This window comes from Dipodomys spectabilis, unplaced genomic scaffold, assembly GCF_019054845.1.
Source record: "Dipodomys spectabilis isolate Male_0828 unplaced genomic scaffold, ASM1905484v1 ptg000207l, whole genome shotgun sequence".
In the NCBI taxonomy this organism is placed as follows: domain Eukaryota; kingdom Metazoa; phylum Chordata; class Mammalia; order Rodentia; family Heteromyidae; genus Dipodomys; species Dipodomys spectabilis.
The window spans coordinates 9,224,978-9,238,676 of record NW_024870884.1 but is presented as its reverse complement, the minus strand read 5'-3'; the positions used below and the strand labels follow the sequence as shown (position 1 = coordinate 9,238,676).

At 36.3% G+C, this 13,699-nt stretch overlaps 1 protein-coding gene across 1 annotated transcript in view; it reads left to right on the top strand.

Moving 5' to 3' along the window:
* The window catches only part of Ctnna3 (catenin alpha 3), a 1,268,549-nt gene that overhangs the window by 269,650 nt on the left and 985,200 nt on the right, over positions 1–13,699 (top strand). The window contains exon 5 of the mRNA XM_042696520.1: positions 8,377–8,640. Within this exon, the coding sequence (XP_042552454.1) occupies positions 8,377–8,640 (264 nt within the window). The remainder of the gene's footprint in view (positions 1–8,376; positions 8,641–13,699) is intronic.

Sequence of the window (13,699 nt, the reverse complement as noted above, 5' to 3'; positions counted from 1 at the left end):
CTAGTATTTCTAAATTTAATAAAGGAATTCATTGACAGTTCTTGTTCACTCATGGTTTCTGGACATGCCCTTGGACAAAAGGGAACCCTACTGCATTGTTGGTAGGAATGTTAACTTGTTCAACCACTCTGGAAAGCAGTATGGAGGTTCCTCAAACGACTACATATAGAGCTCCCCTGTGACCCATCAATCCCACTTTTAGGCTTTTACCCAAAGGATCACAAACAAGGCCATACTAAAGCTACCAGCACAACTATGTTTATTGCAGCATTATTTACCATAGCTAAGATATGGAACCAACCCAGATGCCCCTCAGTAGATGAATGGATCAAGAAAATGTGATACACACACACACACACACACACACACACACACACACACACACACACACACACACACATAATGGAATTCTATGCCTCCCTTAGAAAGAAAGACATATTTTAGGAAATGGAAAGACTTGGAAAAAATTATATTAAGTGAAGTAATCCAGGCCCAAAGAAACATAGGTCCCATGGTTTCCCTTATCTGCAATAACTAGTATATGTCTAGGACAAACAGAAGAGGTCAAAAGCTATGTATATATGACCATATAAGATGATGCTAATTGAAATGAACCTCAAGATAGGAACACGAGACTTTATCTTTCTTGTTGTTCTTGTTAATGTACTTATAATGCACTATGTGATTTTTTTTTCCTTTGTATGTTCTTCCCCCATGATATAACCCCTGTTGTCACTGTATTTGATTCCGGTGTCCTGCATCTTATATATACATTTTTTCGAATTTGGAGAGGGGAAGGGAAATAACAAAATGCTGAAATAAGGATACAGAATGACCCATTGTACAATGAGATGTACAAGACACTATGTTGAAAATGAACTCTACAACTTTTCTGGGGGGGGGGGTGGAAGGAAGGGGGAAGGGAGGAGTTGGGGAGATGGGGAGGAAAGGGATGGTAGGGGAAAAACATAGGAGGGGGTAACTGGAAATGGACTCATCTTGCTCATGTAACTGTAAACCCTCTGCACAGTAGCTTTACAATAAAAAACACATATTAAAAAAACCACATGCCCTTCAATATAAATGTCCCTTTTGCCAGGTGAAGAGATTCATAATTAAAAATTTTATGATAGAAAAATCATTCTGTTTCATTGTTTATGATGTGCCTGGTTTTTTGTTTTTTGTTTTTTTTTTTGCTTTTCATGTTGTTCACCTTTTCCAACTTTAAAACATTTTTGGCTGGGTGCTGATAGTTCACGTATACAATCCTAGCTACTCTGGAGGTGATGATCTGAGGATCATGGTTTGAAGCCAACCCAGGCCTTTGCCTATGAGACTCTTATCTCCAATTAACCACCAAAAGTCAGAAGTGGAGTTATGGCCCAAGTGGTGGAGTGCTAGCTAGCCTTGAGTGTAAAAACTCAGGGACAGCACTCAGGAGCTGAGTTCAAACCCTATACACGCATTGTTTTTTGGAATTCAAAATTTTCTGATCATTTTTTAAAATTTAAATTAATAAATGTACATGAAGTATTTTGCATTTGGGGCTAGCATGTAAAATGATGGTGTTGACATCTTAAGGAACAACTTATGATGACTGTTGGGCTCCCTGATTGTTACTGTAACCTTCATCTTAGGTGAAGGGCCTGTAACCTTCATACACTTTGGTTTCCAGCTGGGAACTAGTGATTCATCTCTATTTCTACTCCAGATTCTACTTCTGTGAATTCTAGAGCTGTTTATAACACTGTATTTTCATTTAGTGCTGGCATCTTACATTTGGTTTATTATAAAATGTGCTTTACCATTCTCTTCCAAGCACATTCTTTTTTCCTCTTTATTCTCATCTTGGTGAATGCATTACTATGTATACAACTGTTGTAACTATGTCCTAGATAGTTCTAAATACCTCCTTCCTCCCATCTAAATACCCTCAACGTCTTCCATGTTCTTTACCTCATAACTTTGACCTGGATCTATCTTATTGTAGCCTAGCAATTGTGCTTGGTGTTCAGGTACTCAGTTTTTTTTTTCCTGGACCTGGTTTATTGCCTGATCTCCCTCACTGAAATGCCATCTTCTTTCATCTACTCAAAAGGCTACTGCCAGAGAAACCTTTGAAAAGACAACATTTGTTGCTTTCTGTGTTCTTTAGTATGGCATACCATCTCCTGCCTACTTTTCCAGCTGGGTTCATCAGCATTCCTATTCAGGTTTTCTCTGCTTGTAGTATCACTAGCAGCAACTTGCAATGTTCTTTGCCTTTTCATGCTATTTTCTTTGCTTATTAGTTTGTTCTCTATTGTGCATAGGGACAACTTGTGTTCATGGTCAAGGAAGAGTCATTTTCTCAGAAATCCTGACATTTACACTAACTTGCATGAACCTGGAGGACATTATGCTAAGTAAAATTATCCAAGCACAAAAAAGACAAGTACCTTGTTATCTAATTTCTCTGTAGAATCTAAGGGTCTATCTCAAAGAAACAAAAGTTGTGTTGATTTGCCAGGGTTAGGGAATGGTCAAAGGTTGTAAACTTAGTTTTAAGATGTATAGGATCTAGTTACAGCATGACATTGGTAGTTAATAGTATTGTATTATTTTCTTGAAATTTGCTAAGAGAATAGATCTTAAGTAGCCTCACAACACATACATATATGATAGCCATGTGATTGATGTACTGATGAATTGGATCATAGTAATAATTATATAGCATATTAAAATATGTAGATTTTGAATAGATATACTATTAATTATACCTAAACTAGAAAATTCCATATATATTATGTGTATATATCCATATATATGTTCAATTTCCTCAAGCTGAGGACTTTGTGTTGTAACTTTCAGTTCCCAAACCATTATATTTGTCTCCTCTTCTGGTCTTGGATATTTATCTTTGCAGTTTCAGCACTTTATGCCTGCTTTAGGCATAGTAGAGGCTCAATATTTATTGAATGAATGGACGCATAAACATATTGCTTAGAGTGCTACCAGTTTTTATATTATGTGATCTTTAAAATTCCTAACTATATTTGGTATTCCTGCCAGGGTTAAAACTCATGTGTTATTTTTCTACCCACTTGCATAGACTTGTAAAGTCTTCTTATTTAATTCCATCTGTGAGTTTTTTCATCAGCTAAAAGCATTTAATGTCTTCTTTACATGAAAGTCTCATGTGAGCATTTACAAAGTTTCTGGAGCATTTATAAAAAGATATTAAATACCAATCTTTGAGGAGCTGAATTCATAGAAATCTCCAGTTCATCTGACTATGTAATAATTCCTATTTTGGCCTGATTCAAAAGTTTAGGATAGACCCCCTACAAATCTTTAGCTCATGGTATCATCAGATAAAATAAAGTAACCACAGAGACCACAGCAACCTTTCACTTAGAAGAGCAGCAGTCATGAATTTCCATTTTATCTGTCTCAATTGACTGCATTAAGTTTAATATGTGTGATTGGCATTTGGAAGAAATAAGCTTGAATTGTCACTTTGTCTTACCTAAACATCCCTTTTTTTTATCCTCCCATAATACCTTCTTTTGTTATGTTTGTGGATCTTTTCCTTCCTTGTAGTCTTCTAGGCTTACTGTTTGAGGTAGAGTGTTCATTAAGGATTCTGTAACTCCCCAGGGAAAAGATGATAAAAACAGGAGCCCTGTAAGGCAAATGATATTCACATTAAAAAATTCCAAAGTACCTACAATGTTAAAGTTATAACAGCTTACTGCAAAACACACATAGCCACCCTAAGAACAAAATAAGTACTTTTCTTTTTTAAACCGGTCCTTGTCCTGTCCCTGGGCTCTGTCCCTGGGCTTCTTTTACTCAAGATTAGCTCTACCAGGGCTGGGAAGTGGCTCAGTGGTAGAGTGCTCACCTTGCATGCATGAGGCTCTGGGTTCGATTCCTCAGCACCACATAAGCAAAAAGAAAAAAGCCGGAAGTGGCACTGTGGCTCAAGTGGTAGAGCGCTAGCCTTGAACTGAAGAGCTGAAGGACAGCACCCAGACCCAGAGTTTAGGCCCCACAGCCGGACCCCCCCCCCCCCAAAAAAAAAAGATTAGCTCTACCACTTGAGCCACAGCACCACTTCCAGATTTTTCTGAATAGTTTATTGGAGATAAGAGTCTCACAGACTTTCCTGCCTGGGCTGGCTTTGAACTGTGATCCTCAGCTCTCAGCCTTTTGAGTAGCTAGGATTATAGGTGTGGGCCACTGGTAACCAGCTAATAAATACATTTTTATACTAATAACTGTATAATAATTTATATTAAGATTTTCACCTTTCATAAGGTGAGACTATTTAAATTTTGACAATGCCATTATAAAGAAGTCTAATGAATGAGTTACTTCACAGAAAATTATGTAAATAGATTGTGAATATACTGTAAGATAGACAGAACCTTTGATCTGATCTGTCTGAATCTTTACACTTTTTACTAGTATTTCTCTGTGTTCTTTTAAAAAAAGCTCTCTATCATGTTACTCATAATGTGATGCACTTAGTAGTGCTAGAAAACTTGGGGGAATACAAAAATCACAAGTCAAAAGTAATATGTCACATTTAACTAATTTAAGGAATAAAAGGATGATATCCTTTCATTATTATTATTTGTTTACTGTTTTCCATATGTACTCTCCATCTGCCATCCAGACCTGACTGTACTTCTAAGAGTAAACAGGAGTAGATGAGATTAAATGCATTCAGAGTAGTCTATCCAGAGATCTTATTCCACTTTTTCTTTTAATTAATAAGTTTTTTTATTGTGACAATACCATACAGAGCAAGGTAATGAGTACATTTCTTACCAAGCATTGTTGCCTCCTCCTTTGTTTCCCCTTCCCATCCCTTCCCATCCTCCCCCGCTCTGCCTGTGCCCCCCCCAAAGTTGTAAAGTTCGTTTTTCGACATAACGTCTTGTACATCTCATTGTTGCAATGGGTCCTTTTGAACTTTTTTACTTATTCTTGTGAGAAGGTTAGTTAGCAGAAGTATAATTATTCGTAATTTTTTAAAAAAAGAAATGACAAAATAAATATCAAAAGAATGTATGACTTACCCAGCTCATAGTCCTAGTCAGACAAGGCTGAAGCAGGGAACTAAAACCAGATATAAGGGGGAAACCGTAGCAAGCCAAGTGTCTTTTCTTGGGTAGTGAATATGAACAATGAGTTGACAGCTACTTCGAACTAAATTTTGTAAAGAAGTTAATCTCTGTAAAGCTTGTGAGAAGTAACAAGAAACCTTTATTTTCAGAAGGGAAGGAACTAAAAAAATATATTAGCACAAGCCATTTATTAACCTCTGGCAACATTATTCTGAGGCAGGAGAGGGGGTGGGGAGAGAGAGTGACTGGGGGGGGGGAAGGGAGAGGGAAAGGGAGAGGGAAGAGGAGAGAGAAGAGGAGAAGAGAGGAGAGAGAAGAGGAGAGGAGAGGAGAGAGGAGTGAGAGGGGAGAGAGAGAGAATGAGCAAGCCTGGGGTTTACAAAGAGAAAACTTAGAGTTGGATCTTAATTATTTTTACCAAATAGAACTAATAATGCCAGCAGAATTCTCTCAAAGGATGCTGTGATGATCAATAAAATGCCATCGAGAAGCATTCCATAACATCTTAGAAGCTACTTGGTAGGTAAAGATCATTCTTGTGTAGCAAATAAGAAAAATCTGTCCTGTACAGGAAAGAGCATAGAATAATTGTTAGATGCAGGCTTGAGAGTCAAACGAAGGAGTTGCAATAGAAGGGGTGCCACCATCTTGCTCTGATACTTGGCTAAAGTTTCTGGAGACCTCAGCTTCCTATCTTTGAAGTAAGATAGTAATTTCATTTATACTAAGTTTTTTGGAGACTATGATTTTTATGAACTTTATGTAAGTTATTGTATGAAGTACATAAACAATTGTAAATGCTCCTAGAATTAGCTTTTTAAAATTCATTTTTATTCACTTATTTATTTGAGGCAAGGCCTCACTATGAAGGCCAGACAAGTCTGTGTAGCCTGGGTTGGCCGTGAACTCTAAGTTCTTCTGTCTCAACCTGAGTACTAAAATTTCAGGTGAGCACTACCACAACCAGCTCAAATTTGATTTTTGAAATTATTGTTACCATTAAGTAGTAGAACAGGGTGTTACCATTTAGTTAGGCATTTTATGATTTCAGTGCATCTTGATAAATGTCACCTTTTTCAACATTCTTGCTCATCCCTCCCAATCCATCATTTCCCTCATTTTTCTTAATTTTGTAGGAATACATTGTATTCTTGACTGCATTCTTCCCCCTTCTCCTCTTCATTCTTCTACCTCTCTCCCCTTGATCCTGCCTCACCCCTTTCAAGTACCCTTTTCCAGGTGTTTATTTGGTTGAATTTTGACCTCACCTTTCTATGGAATTATACCATTTGAATTCTTCCTTGACTTTACCACATTTCAGTTAATACATTTGTCCACGCTTGCATACCACCTAATATATTTAATTATAACTTTATAAGCTAATTGTGGCTTCTACATATGAGTGAAACCATTCATCCTTTGTCTTTCTGGGCCTGATTTGCTTCACTTAAAGTAAAACATTTTCAAGGTCTCCCCATTTCTTTACAGATGATAAAATATCCTTCTTTCTAATAGATGGGTAAAATTCCATTGTGTATATATGCCACATTTTCTTGATCTATTTGGGCTAAATCCATACCTTGGCGATCATGAATAGTACTACAATGGATACAGTTGCGCTGGGCTTTACTGTATCCTAGTTTGTAATCTTTTGGATAAACGCCCAAGAGTAGCATTTATCAAAGACTTTAATGTAAGATATGAAACCATGGAACTATTACAGGAACTAGTAGGAGAAACATTAAGACTCCTTGGCACAGGTAAGAATTTTCTGAGTAAAGATGACGAAACACAGCAAATCAAAGACAGACTTGATAAATGGAATTGCTCGATAAATGGGATCACATCAAACTAAAAAGTTTCTGCATGGCAAAGAAAATAGCCAAAAAGCTGAAAAGACAGCTTACAGAATGGAAGAAGATTTTTGCCAGCTACATATCAGACAGCAGCTTAATATCCAGAATATACAGAGAACTTAAAAAAACACCTTGGGATGGGAGGCATGGCTCAGGTGTTAAGAGTGCCAGGGGATGAGCAAAAGCATCAGATACCTAGTTCAAGGCCTGGTCCTGGACAAAAAAAGAAAAAAGAAAAAACCCTCAACCAATAACACAATCACAAATGGGCTAATGACTTAAAGAGAGTCTTCTCAGAAGTAGTAGTTAAAATGGCCAACAGACACATAAAGAAATGCTCCACATCTTTGCCATAAAGGAAATGCAAATCCAGACAACACTGAGATTCCATCTTACCTCAGTTAGAATAGTCATTATGAAGGAAACAAACAATAACAGATGCTGGTGAGGATAGATCCAAAAGGAAACCTTCATACACTGTTGGTGGGAACATAAGCTTGTTCCACCAATCTGGAAAGGAGTATAGAGGCTCCTCAAAAACTTAAACTTGCTTTTGTAAAGAAAACTTTGGGCTGGCTGTGGTGATGCACCGGTAATCAACGAGGAGGACATGTGATGTCCACCTTTTTCATGATTGCCAGGTTGTTTGATCAGCCATCACATTAATATCACTTCTCTTCTTCATTTAGATTTACTGCAAATTGTCCTCTCCACAGACCTACCCTTGCTGAGTGCTCAAACTAAAGCTGCTTCCCCTTTGATCCCTATATTTGATTTGTGTGTGTGTGTGTGTGTGTGTGTGTGTGTGTTTCTTTGTAACATTTGACTGCCATTGCTTTCTCTATGTATTTGCTTATTCTATTGTCTGTCTGAGGTCTCCTTCCCTGAAAACAAGGACATAAGCTTTGGGAGAACAAGGTCCTTATAGGATATCACTCAGTGTCTAGGACAAGGGATTGTATATGCTAAATTCTCTCTAAGTATTTAGTGGACAAATATAAAAATCTATTGTTAATTAGCACTTGCTTTTGTTTAAAAAGTAAATGCAATGATTAATATTTATGGAAAAAGTAGACAGCATAATGGCGGTTCAAGCTTTCTGTAATTCACTTAATGTATGTGTCAGAGTAGTGTAGCAATTTGTGGCTGACAAATGTTAAGATCTCATACCAATTTGTACACATTTGTACACATCTGCACCTTTGTGACTTTTACTTGTAAAGTTGTAGATCTTGAGACTCTAAAGGAATGTAGAAATAATTGATGTCTTTAATTAACATATAGCTGATTTCCTAGTGTTTGCTCTCCTTTGATTTATACTAACAGAAAACGGAACTCCTCTGCAGTAAGACTCCCATAAACCATGGTAAAAAAAGCTCTTTGTTTTTCATTCCCCTTCTTAGGACTTAAAATCTCCAAATCAGAGGGATGAAATTGCAGGGGCCAGAGCTACCTTGAAGGAGAACTCCCCGCTCTTACATTCCATCTGTTCAGCCTGTTTGGAGCATTCTGATGTTGCTTCCTTAAAAGCCAGCAAGGACACAGTTTGTGAAGAGATCCAGAATGCCCTCGATGTAATTTCAAATGCTTCTCGAGGCATCCAGAGTATGCCAATGCCCTCAGAACCTCAGGCAGCAACCTTGGGAAGTGCACTTGATGAGCTGGAGGTAAGTTGAAAGGCAACATGTGAGTCAATATCTCAATACAAAAAAAAAAAAAAAGGTCTAAAGTGGATTTTTCAGATCTCTGCGTTAGAAGTTAGTGTATGAGAAAATAAAATCCAGTTATCTAATCATTCTCTGTGATCCTCTTGTGTCTTCCAATGTCCGAAAAGGAAAATATCAGTAGACTTCTTGATTACATTTTTGTCAAGGAATTCAATGACTATGAATTGGAATTATTACTGTATTAGAATAATGGTTTTATTTTATGGAAGATAAAGATTTGACATATAGGACTTATTTACTTGATGAACACATTATGAACACTGTTGTGAATGTTTGGGGGATTATCTGATCAGTGTCCTTCACAAGAGCTTGCATTTTAACAGGAACATACTTAAAGCAACAAACATGATTAGTAACTGATCTATATGTAAATAGGTTATAATGAGAAGGTGAAATGTTATCAAACCCTTCAATGAGGCTGGGGAATGGGGCAGATGAAGATCTAGAACAAAAACTTACAGGTGTGACCCCCCTTCCCCCCCCATACTGTTTGTGACAGTATAGGGACCAAGGTGAAGAAAGCAGGATGAGTATAGAGCTCAGGGATCAGATTATAGAGGGTATGAAGCATCTTTGCTGAGGGAGGAGCCTCTGTAAGGTCTTTTTAAAATTTTTATTGTTGTTATAAAGGTGATGTTAGTAATTCCTTCTTGAACAGCGTGACCCCTTCCCTTGCTTTTTCCCAGTTTTCCCTACTGACCTCTTCCTCCACAAATGGAATAGTTCTTTTTCAATTGTCTAACTTGTATCACTGCTGCATTTGTTCACACTTTGTCCTACTATTTCTGTGCTACCTCCTTACCCTCCCTCAGACACATAAACTTATATATAAGACAAAAGGTACAAAAATCAAAAACAGGAACAAAGGAAAAAAATTAAAAAACACTCTTGTTTCCATTTCTTGGAGTTCAGTTTGACAAATGTCATTTTATATGATCATATACATATAGCTATTGAGTCTTTGTGATCCTCTCCTAAGAACATCCTCCTTTGGCCACACTGTGTGAATGTTGAAAGACTAGGTATATTTTTATCAGGTCCACATGTATTTTTTGTGTGTTTTGCCATCCAGTGTGTTTATCTGCAGATTTATAGACACATTCTAGTTACAACAAATGAGGGAAAACATGCTTCATAAACTGAGATTTATGTCTTTAAAAAAAACTATGTTGGCTATAGATGGAGCATTAAGTGAAGGAGAACAAAGATATAGAATAGTTAAAAAACCAAAAGAAGGAATAACCCAAGTTCCATCCATATACTTTTATGAACTACCTTATTCCACTCGACATTTTAATTTGGAACAGGGTGGTGTCAGTGTACAACAAGCTAAACTGGATTTTGACAGAATGGATGTGGGGTATGAACAAAAGAGGAGTCTTGGCCAATGCTGTAGACTGAGTCCTCTAGAGGCACACACAGAATGGAATTAATAATATGAAATATAATTAAGAATTAACATCTGGAAAGGGAAAAGGGAAGGAACAGAACTTATGTCTGGGCAGAGGAAGAAATTACTTGAGGCCCAATCAAGAGGTCTTCAGAAAATACAGCCTTCCAAAGTATATCTTGTTAAGTTGAAAGGCTTATGTTTATTGCAGATGAAGTCACATGTTTATTTTATTTTTGTTTTAAATTTTGTTTGAACAACTGTATGGATGAGGATTCATCAGCTGAAACAGGGAAGACTGTAGGTTAAGTTGCTTATAGGAGAAAAATCAGTAACTCCAGTTAAGAAGTTTGTGAGATCTTCAAGTTTGATGTCAAAAATCATTACCCAAGTCAGGCATGTCCTTCTTTAATGGAAGACAGTGTAGTATAGTACTTAGGAATAAGGGTTCTGTATTCCTACTTCCTGGGCTCCTATATACCTGTGACAGTTAACTGTCTTTTCACCTTGGCAAAGTTATTGCATAACACTTTGATTTTCTTAACTTTAAAACTGGGACGATAGTGGTCTCAACCATAAATGCTGTTAGAATGAATGAATTACTAATATAGGTATCTGTCACATATTAATTACTAGTAAGTCTTAACTCATATCACTAATAGTCATGATCATTTGGAGGCAGATTCTTCAATAATGAAGAAGTCTAAATATGACAATTACTAAAGTTTAATCGATAACTTTAAAAACTAGGGATGGGAAGGTGGCTCAGTGGTAGAGTGCTTGCCTTGCATGCATGAGGCCCTGGGTTCATTTCTTAGCACCACATAAGCAGAAAAAGTCAGAAGTGGTGCTGTGGTTCAAGTGGTGTTGCGCTAGCCTGGAGCTGAAGAGCTGAGACAGTGTCCAGATCTGGAGTTCACACCCCACAACTGACATAAACAAATAAATAAATAAAAACTACATATAACATTATAATGCCTATATTCTGTATTTGAGTTTAGGATAGTCAGGTTTCCTTTAATTATATGTCTCTTAATAGGGTCTTCATATCTAATCCAATATTATGAAATTCTTAATTACTGGTATACATGTGAAGAGTTATTAAATTTCTAGCTGTCATCATCCATGTGAAAATTTTAGGAACATTTGTTTAATAAGATAGAAGATTAATAGATATTCTCTAATTAATTGTTTGTCTTGTGTAATGAACACTCCATCATCTTGTCCATTAAATGTGTTTTATCTTTATAATATTGAAAACTTCTTTTTTTGGAATAGTGATAATAGCATATACTATTAGATAGTACCTTGATACTAGTAGTGTTTGACAATAAATAAAATATAAATCATTTCTTGATTGCTAAATGCTAAAAAGGTATTTGTTTATTATAGTATTCCTATGTCTAAATATATTATTGTTTGCAAAATCTAAGACATAAGTTATATACCTTGTTTAAAACAGAAAGCTAGTAGTAAGATTTGAGTCTAGTCTAGTTCCATAAGAGTTGGTAAGTTTGCTATATTGAGTTCTCACAATCAGAACTTAATGTACCTAATCAAAGTCCAAAGCTAAATTTGTGCTAAAATTCTTAGTTTTATGAATTGTTAGAAAAATTATAAATCAGATAACTTTTTGGTGGGTCAGACTTTGTCTATGGGCGAGTTAAGTAAAAATAATCTACATCTTGGAGAGTTAGCTAGGGTCAGGAGGTAGAATTTTCCAAGGTGGATGGATAGAATTGTATAGCCTTTTTCCACAGTACTAGTATAAGTGTGTCAGGGAATGCTCACATAAAAGACCTCATTTATTCCAGACATTGTATGTATGTATGTATGTATGTATATATGTATGTATGTATTTATTTATATGCTGGTTATTTTGGAAATGAAGTCTCACAGCCTTTTCTACTCTGACTGGCCTTGAATTTCTAGATCTCAGCTCTTTGAGCAGCTAGGATTACAGGTGTGAACCACTGGCATTCAGTAGACCCTACAATTATATTCTAGGATTATAGAAGCCAGAGTTTTCCAAGTTGTTCCTCCTTCTGAAACATTTCCTTTTTCTTACTTTGTAAGTGATTCCTGTAGGTGAGAAATAGCATCGCTTATAGAGAGGTGGAGAGAATGTAGCTCAGTGGATGTGGCTATGGGAAGTCATCTCATATTTCGCAAGGTTCTATATGGCAACCTTACTTCTGAACAAGGCAGGCAGAAATCCTAAAGATATTTTCCTGTTATCCTAATACTGTCCTAAAACCCTTTTAAGTTTAGCTGCAGAGATAGGGATCACAAACTAGTACAGAAATGCCTGAATTTTATGTTTTTAAAATCCAAGTTACAAATAGCTGTGAAGCTGTTTGAACTAGATAAAGCACAATTTATTGAACATTTAATCTTTTAAAATGATTTTTGGAAGTAAAATGTTGTACTTTTTTAGTATTTACTGGACACTAAATTGGCAAAGGATCTGGAATAACCTTTTGGTGCCTGCAAATATAATGCTATTAAACTAAATAGATACAGTAAATATGTGGGAGTAACTCTCATTAAATGCATATAGTGTGGAAGTGCATCAGTGTACTCACACAACAATTACCATGCTGTAGTTTTTGTTAAGTCTTTCACTGTGTTGCAGGGTGGGTTGTGGATATGAAACCCGAGGTTTATTGGTGAAGAAAATAGAAGTTGAGTTAGAATACTGTGCAGGCTAAAGTAATTGATTTATTGGAAAGGCTAATGTGAATCACAGGGTGTTCTGTATTTGTAACTGAATGAGAGTTGAGAAGTGTCAAATTGTAGATTAATAGTGTCATTAAAAAAGAAACTCTGCCAGTAGAAATTGCTTTGAGGTCTGAGAAGACAGTTTAGAGGTAGAGTACTAGCCTTGAGCAAAAGAAGCTTAGGGACAGCGCCCAGGCCCTGAGTTCAAGTCCCATGACTGACCAAAAAAAAAATTGCTTTGAAGATTCAAGTCCACTAAGGCATTATTTTCTCTTGTGCAGAAGGAAAAAGCAGTTGTCATAATTACAGGCACATGAGTAGCCTGCAGCCTCCTACTAGTAAGATGGTGATATTAGGATATATACAGGATATATGTATAGTATTTTCTTCTTATGTTCTATTCTTCCTTTTATATATTCAATTATAAACCATCATTAGCCTGGGCTGTCCCTACCGCCTAGAACAACATCCTATATATATTGGCATTCGTAAATACCAATGAAGCTATGGGTGGTACATGCATATAATTTTGTGGTATTTAAATGAAAATTATCTTTCTCTTACTGTTTTTTTTCTCTAGGTGCACATAAAGCTCTGTTTTAATTTTACTTTGGACTGGCCATGAACTTATAGATGCAAATTGAAGTGCTAATACTACTCAGAAACATTTTTTTTTTTTTGTAATCAGGGAGTAGAAAGAGAAACATATATGTGCATTACCTTATCCCAGTATCTGTCCATCCTTGGTTGAGGATCTTGGAAACTTCCAAATTATACTACCTTTTACTAAAAGTTGTAATTTGGAGGAGCACAGTTCTTACAGTTTATTGTTTTCACTTAAAAGAGAAATCAGACTTCTGTCAAGCAGGTGAGCATTTAGGTACTTAG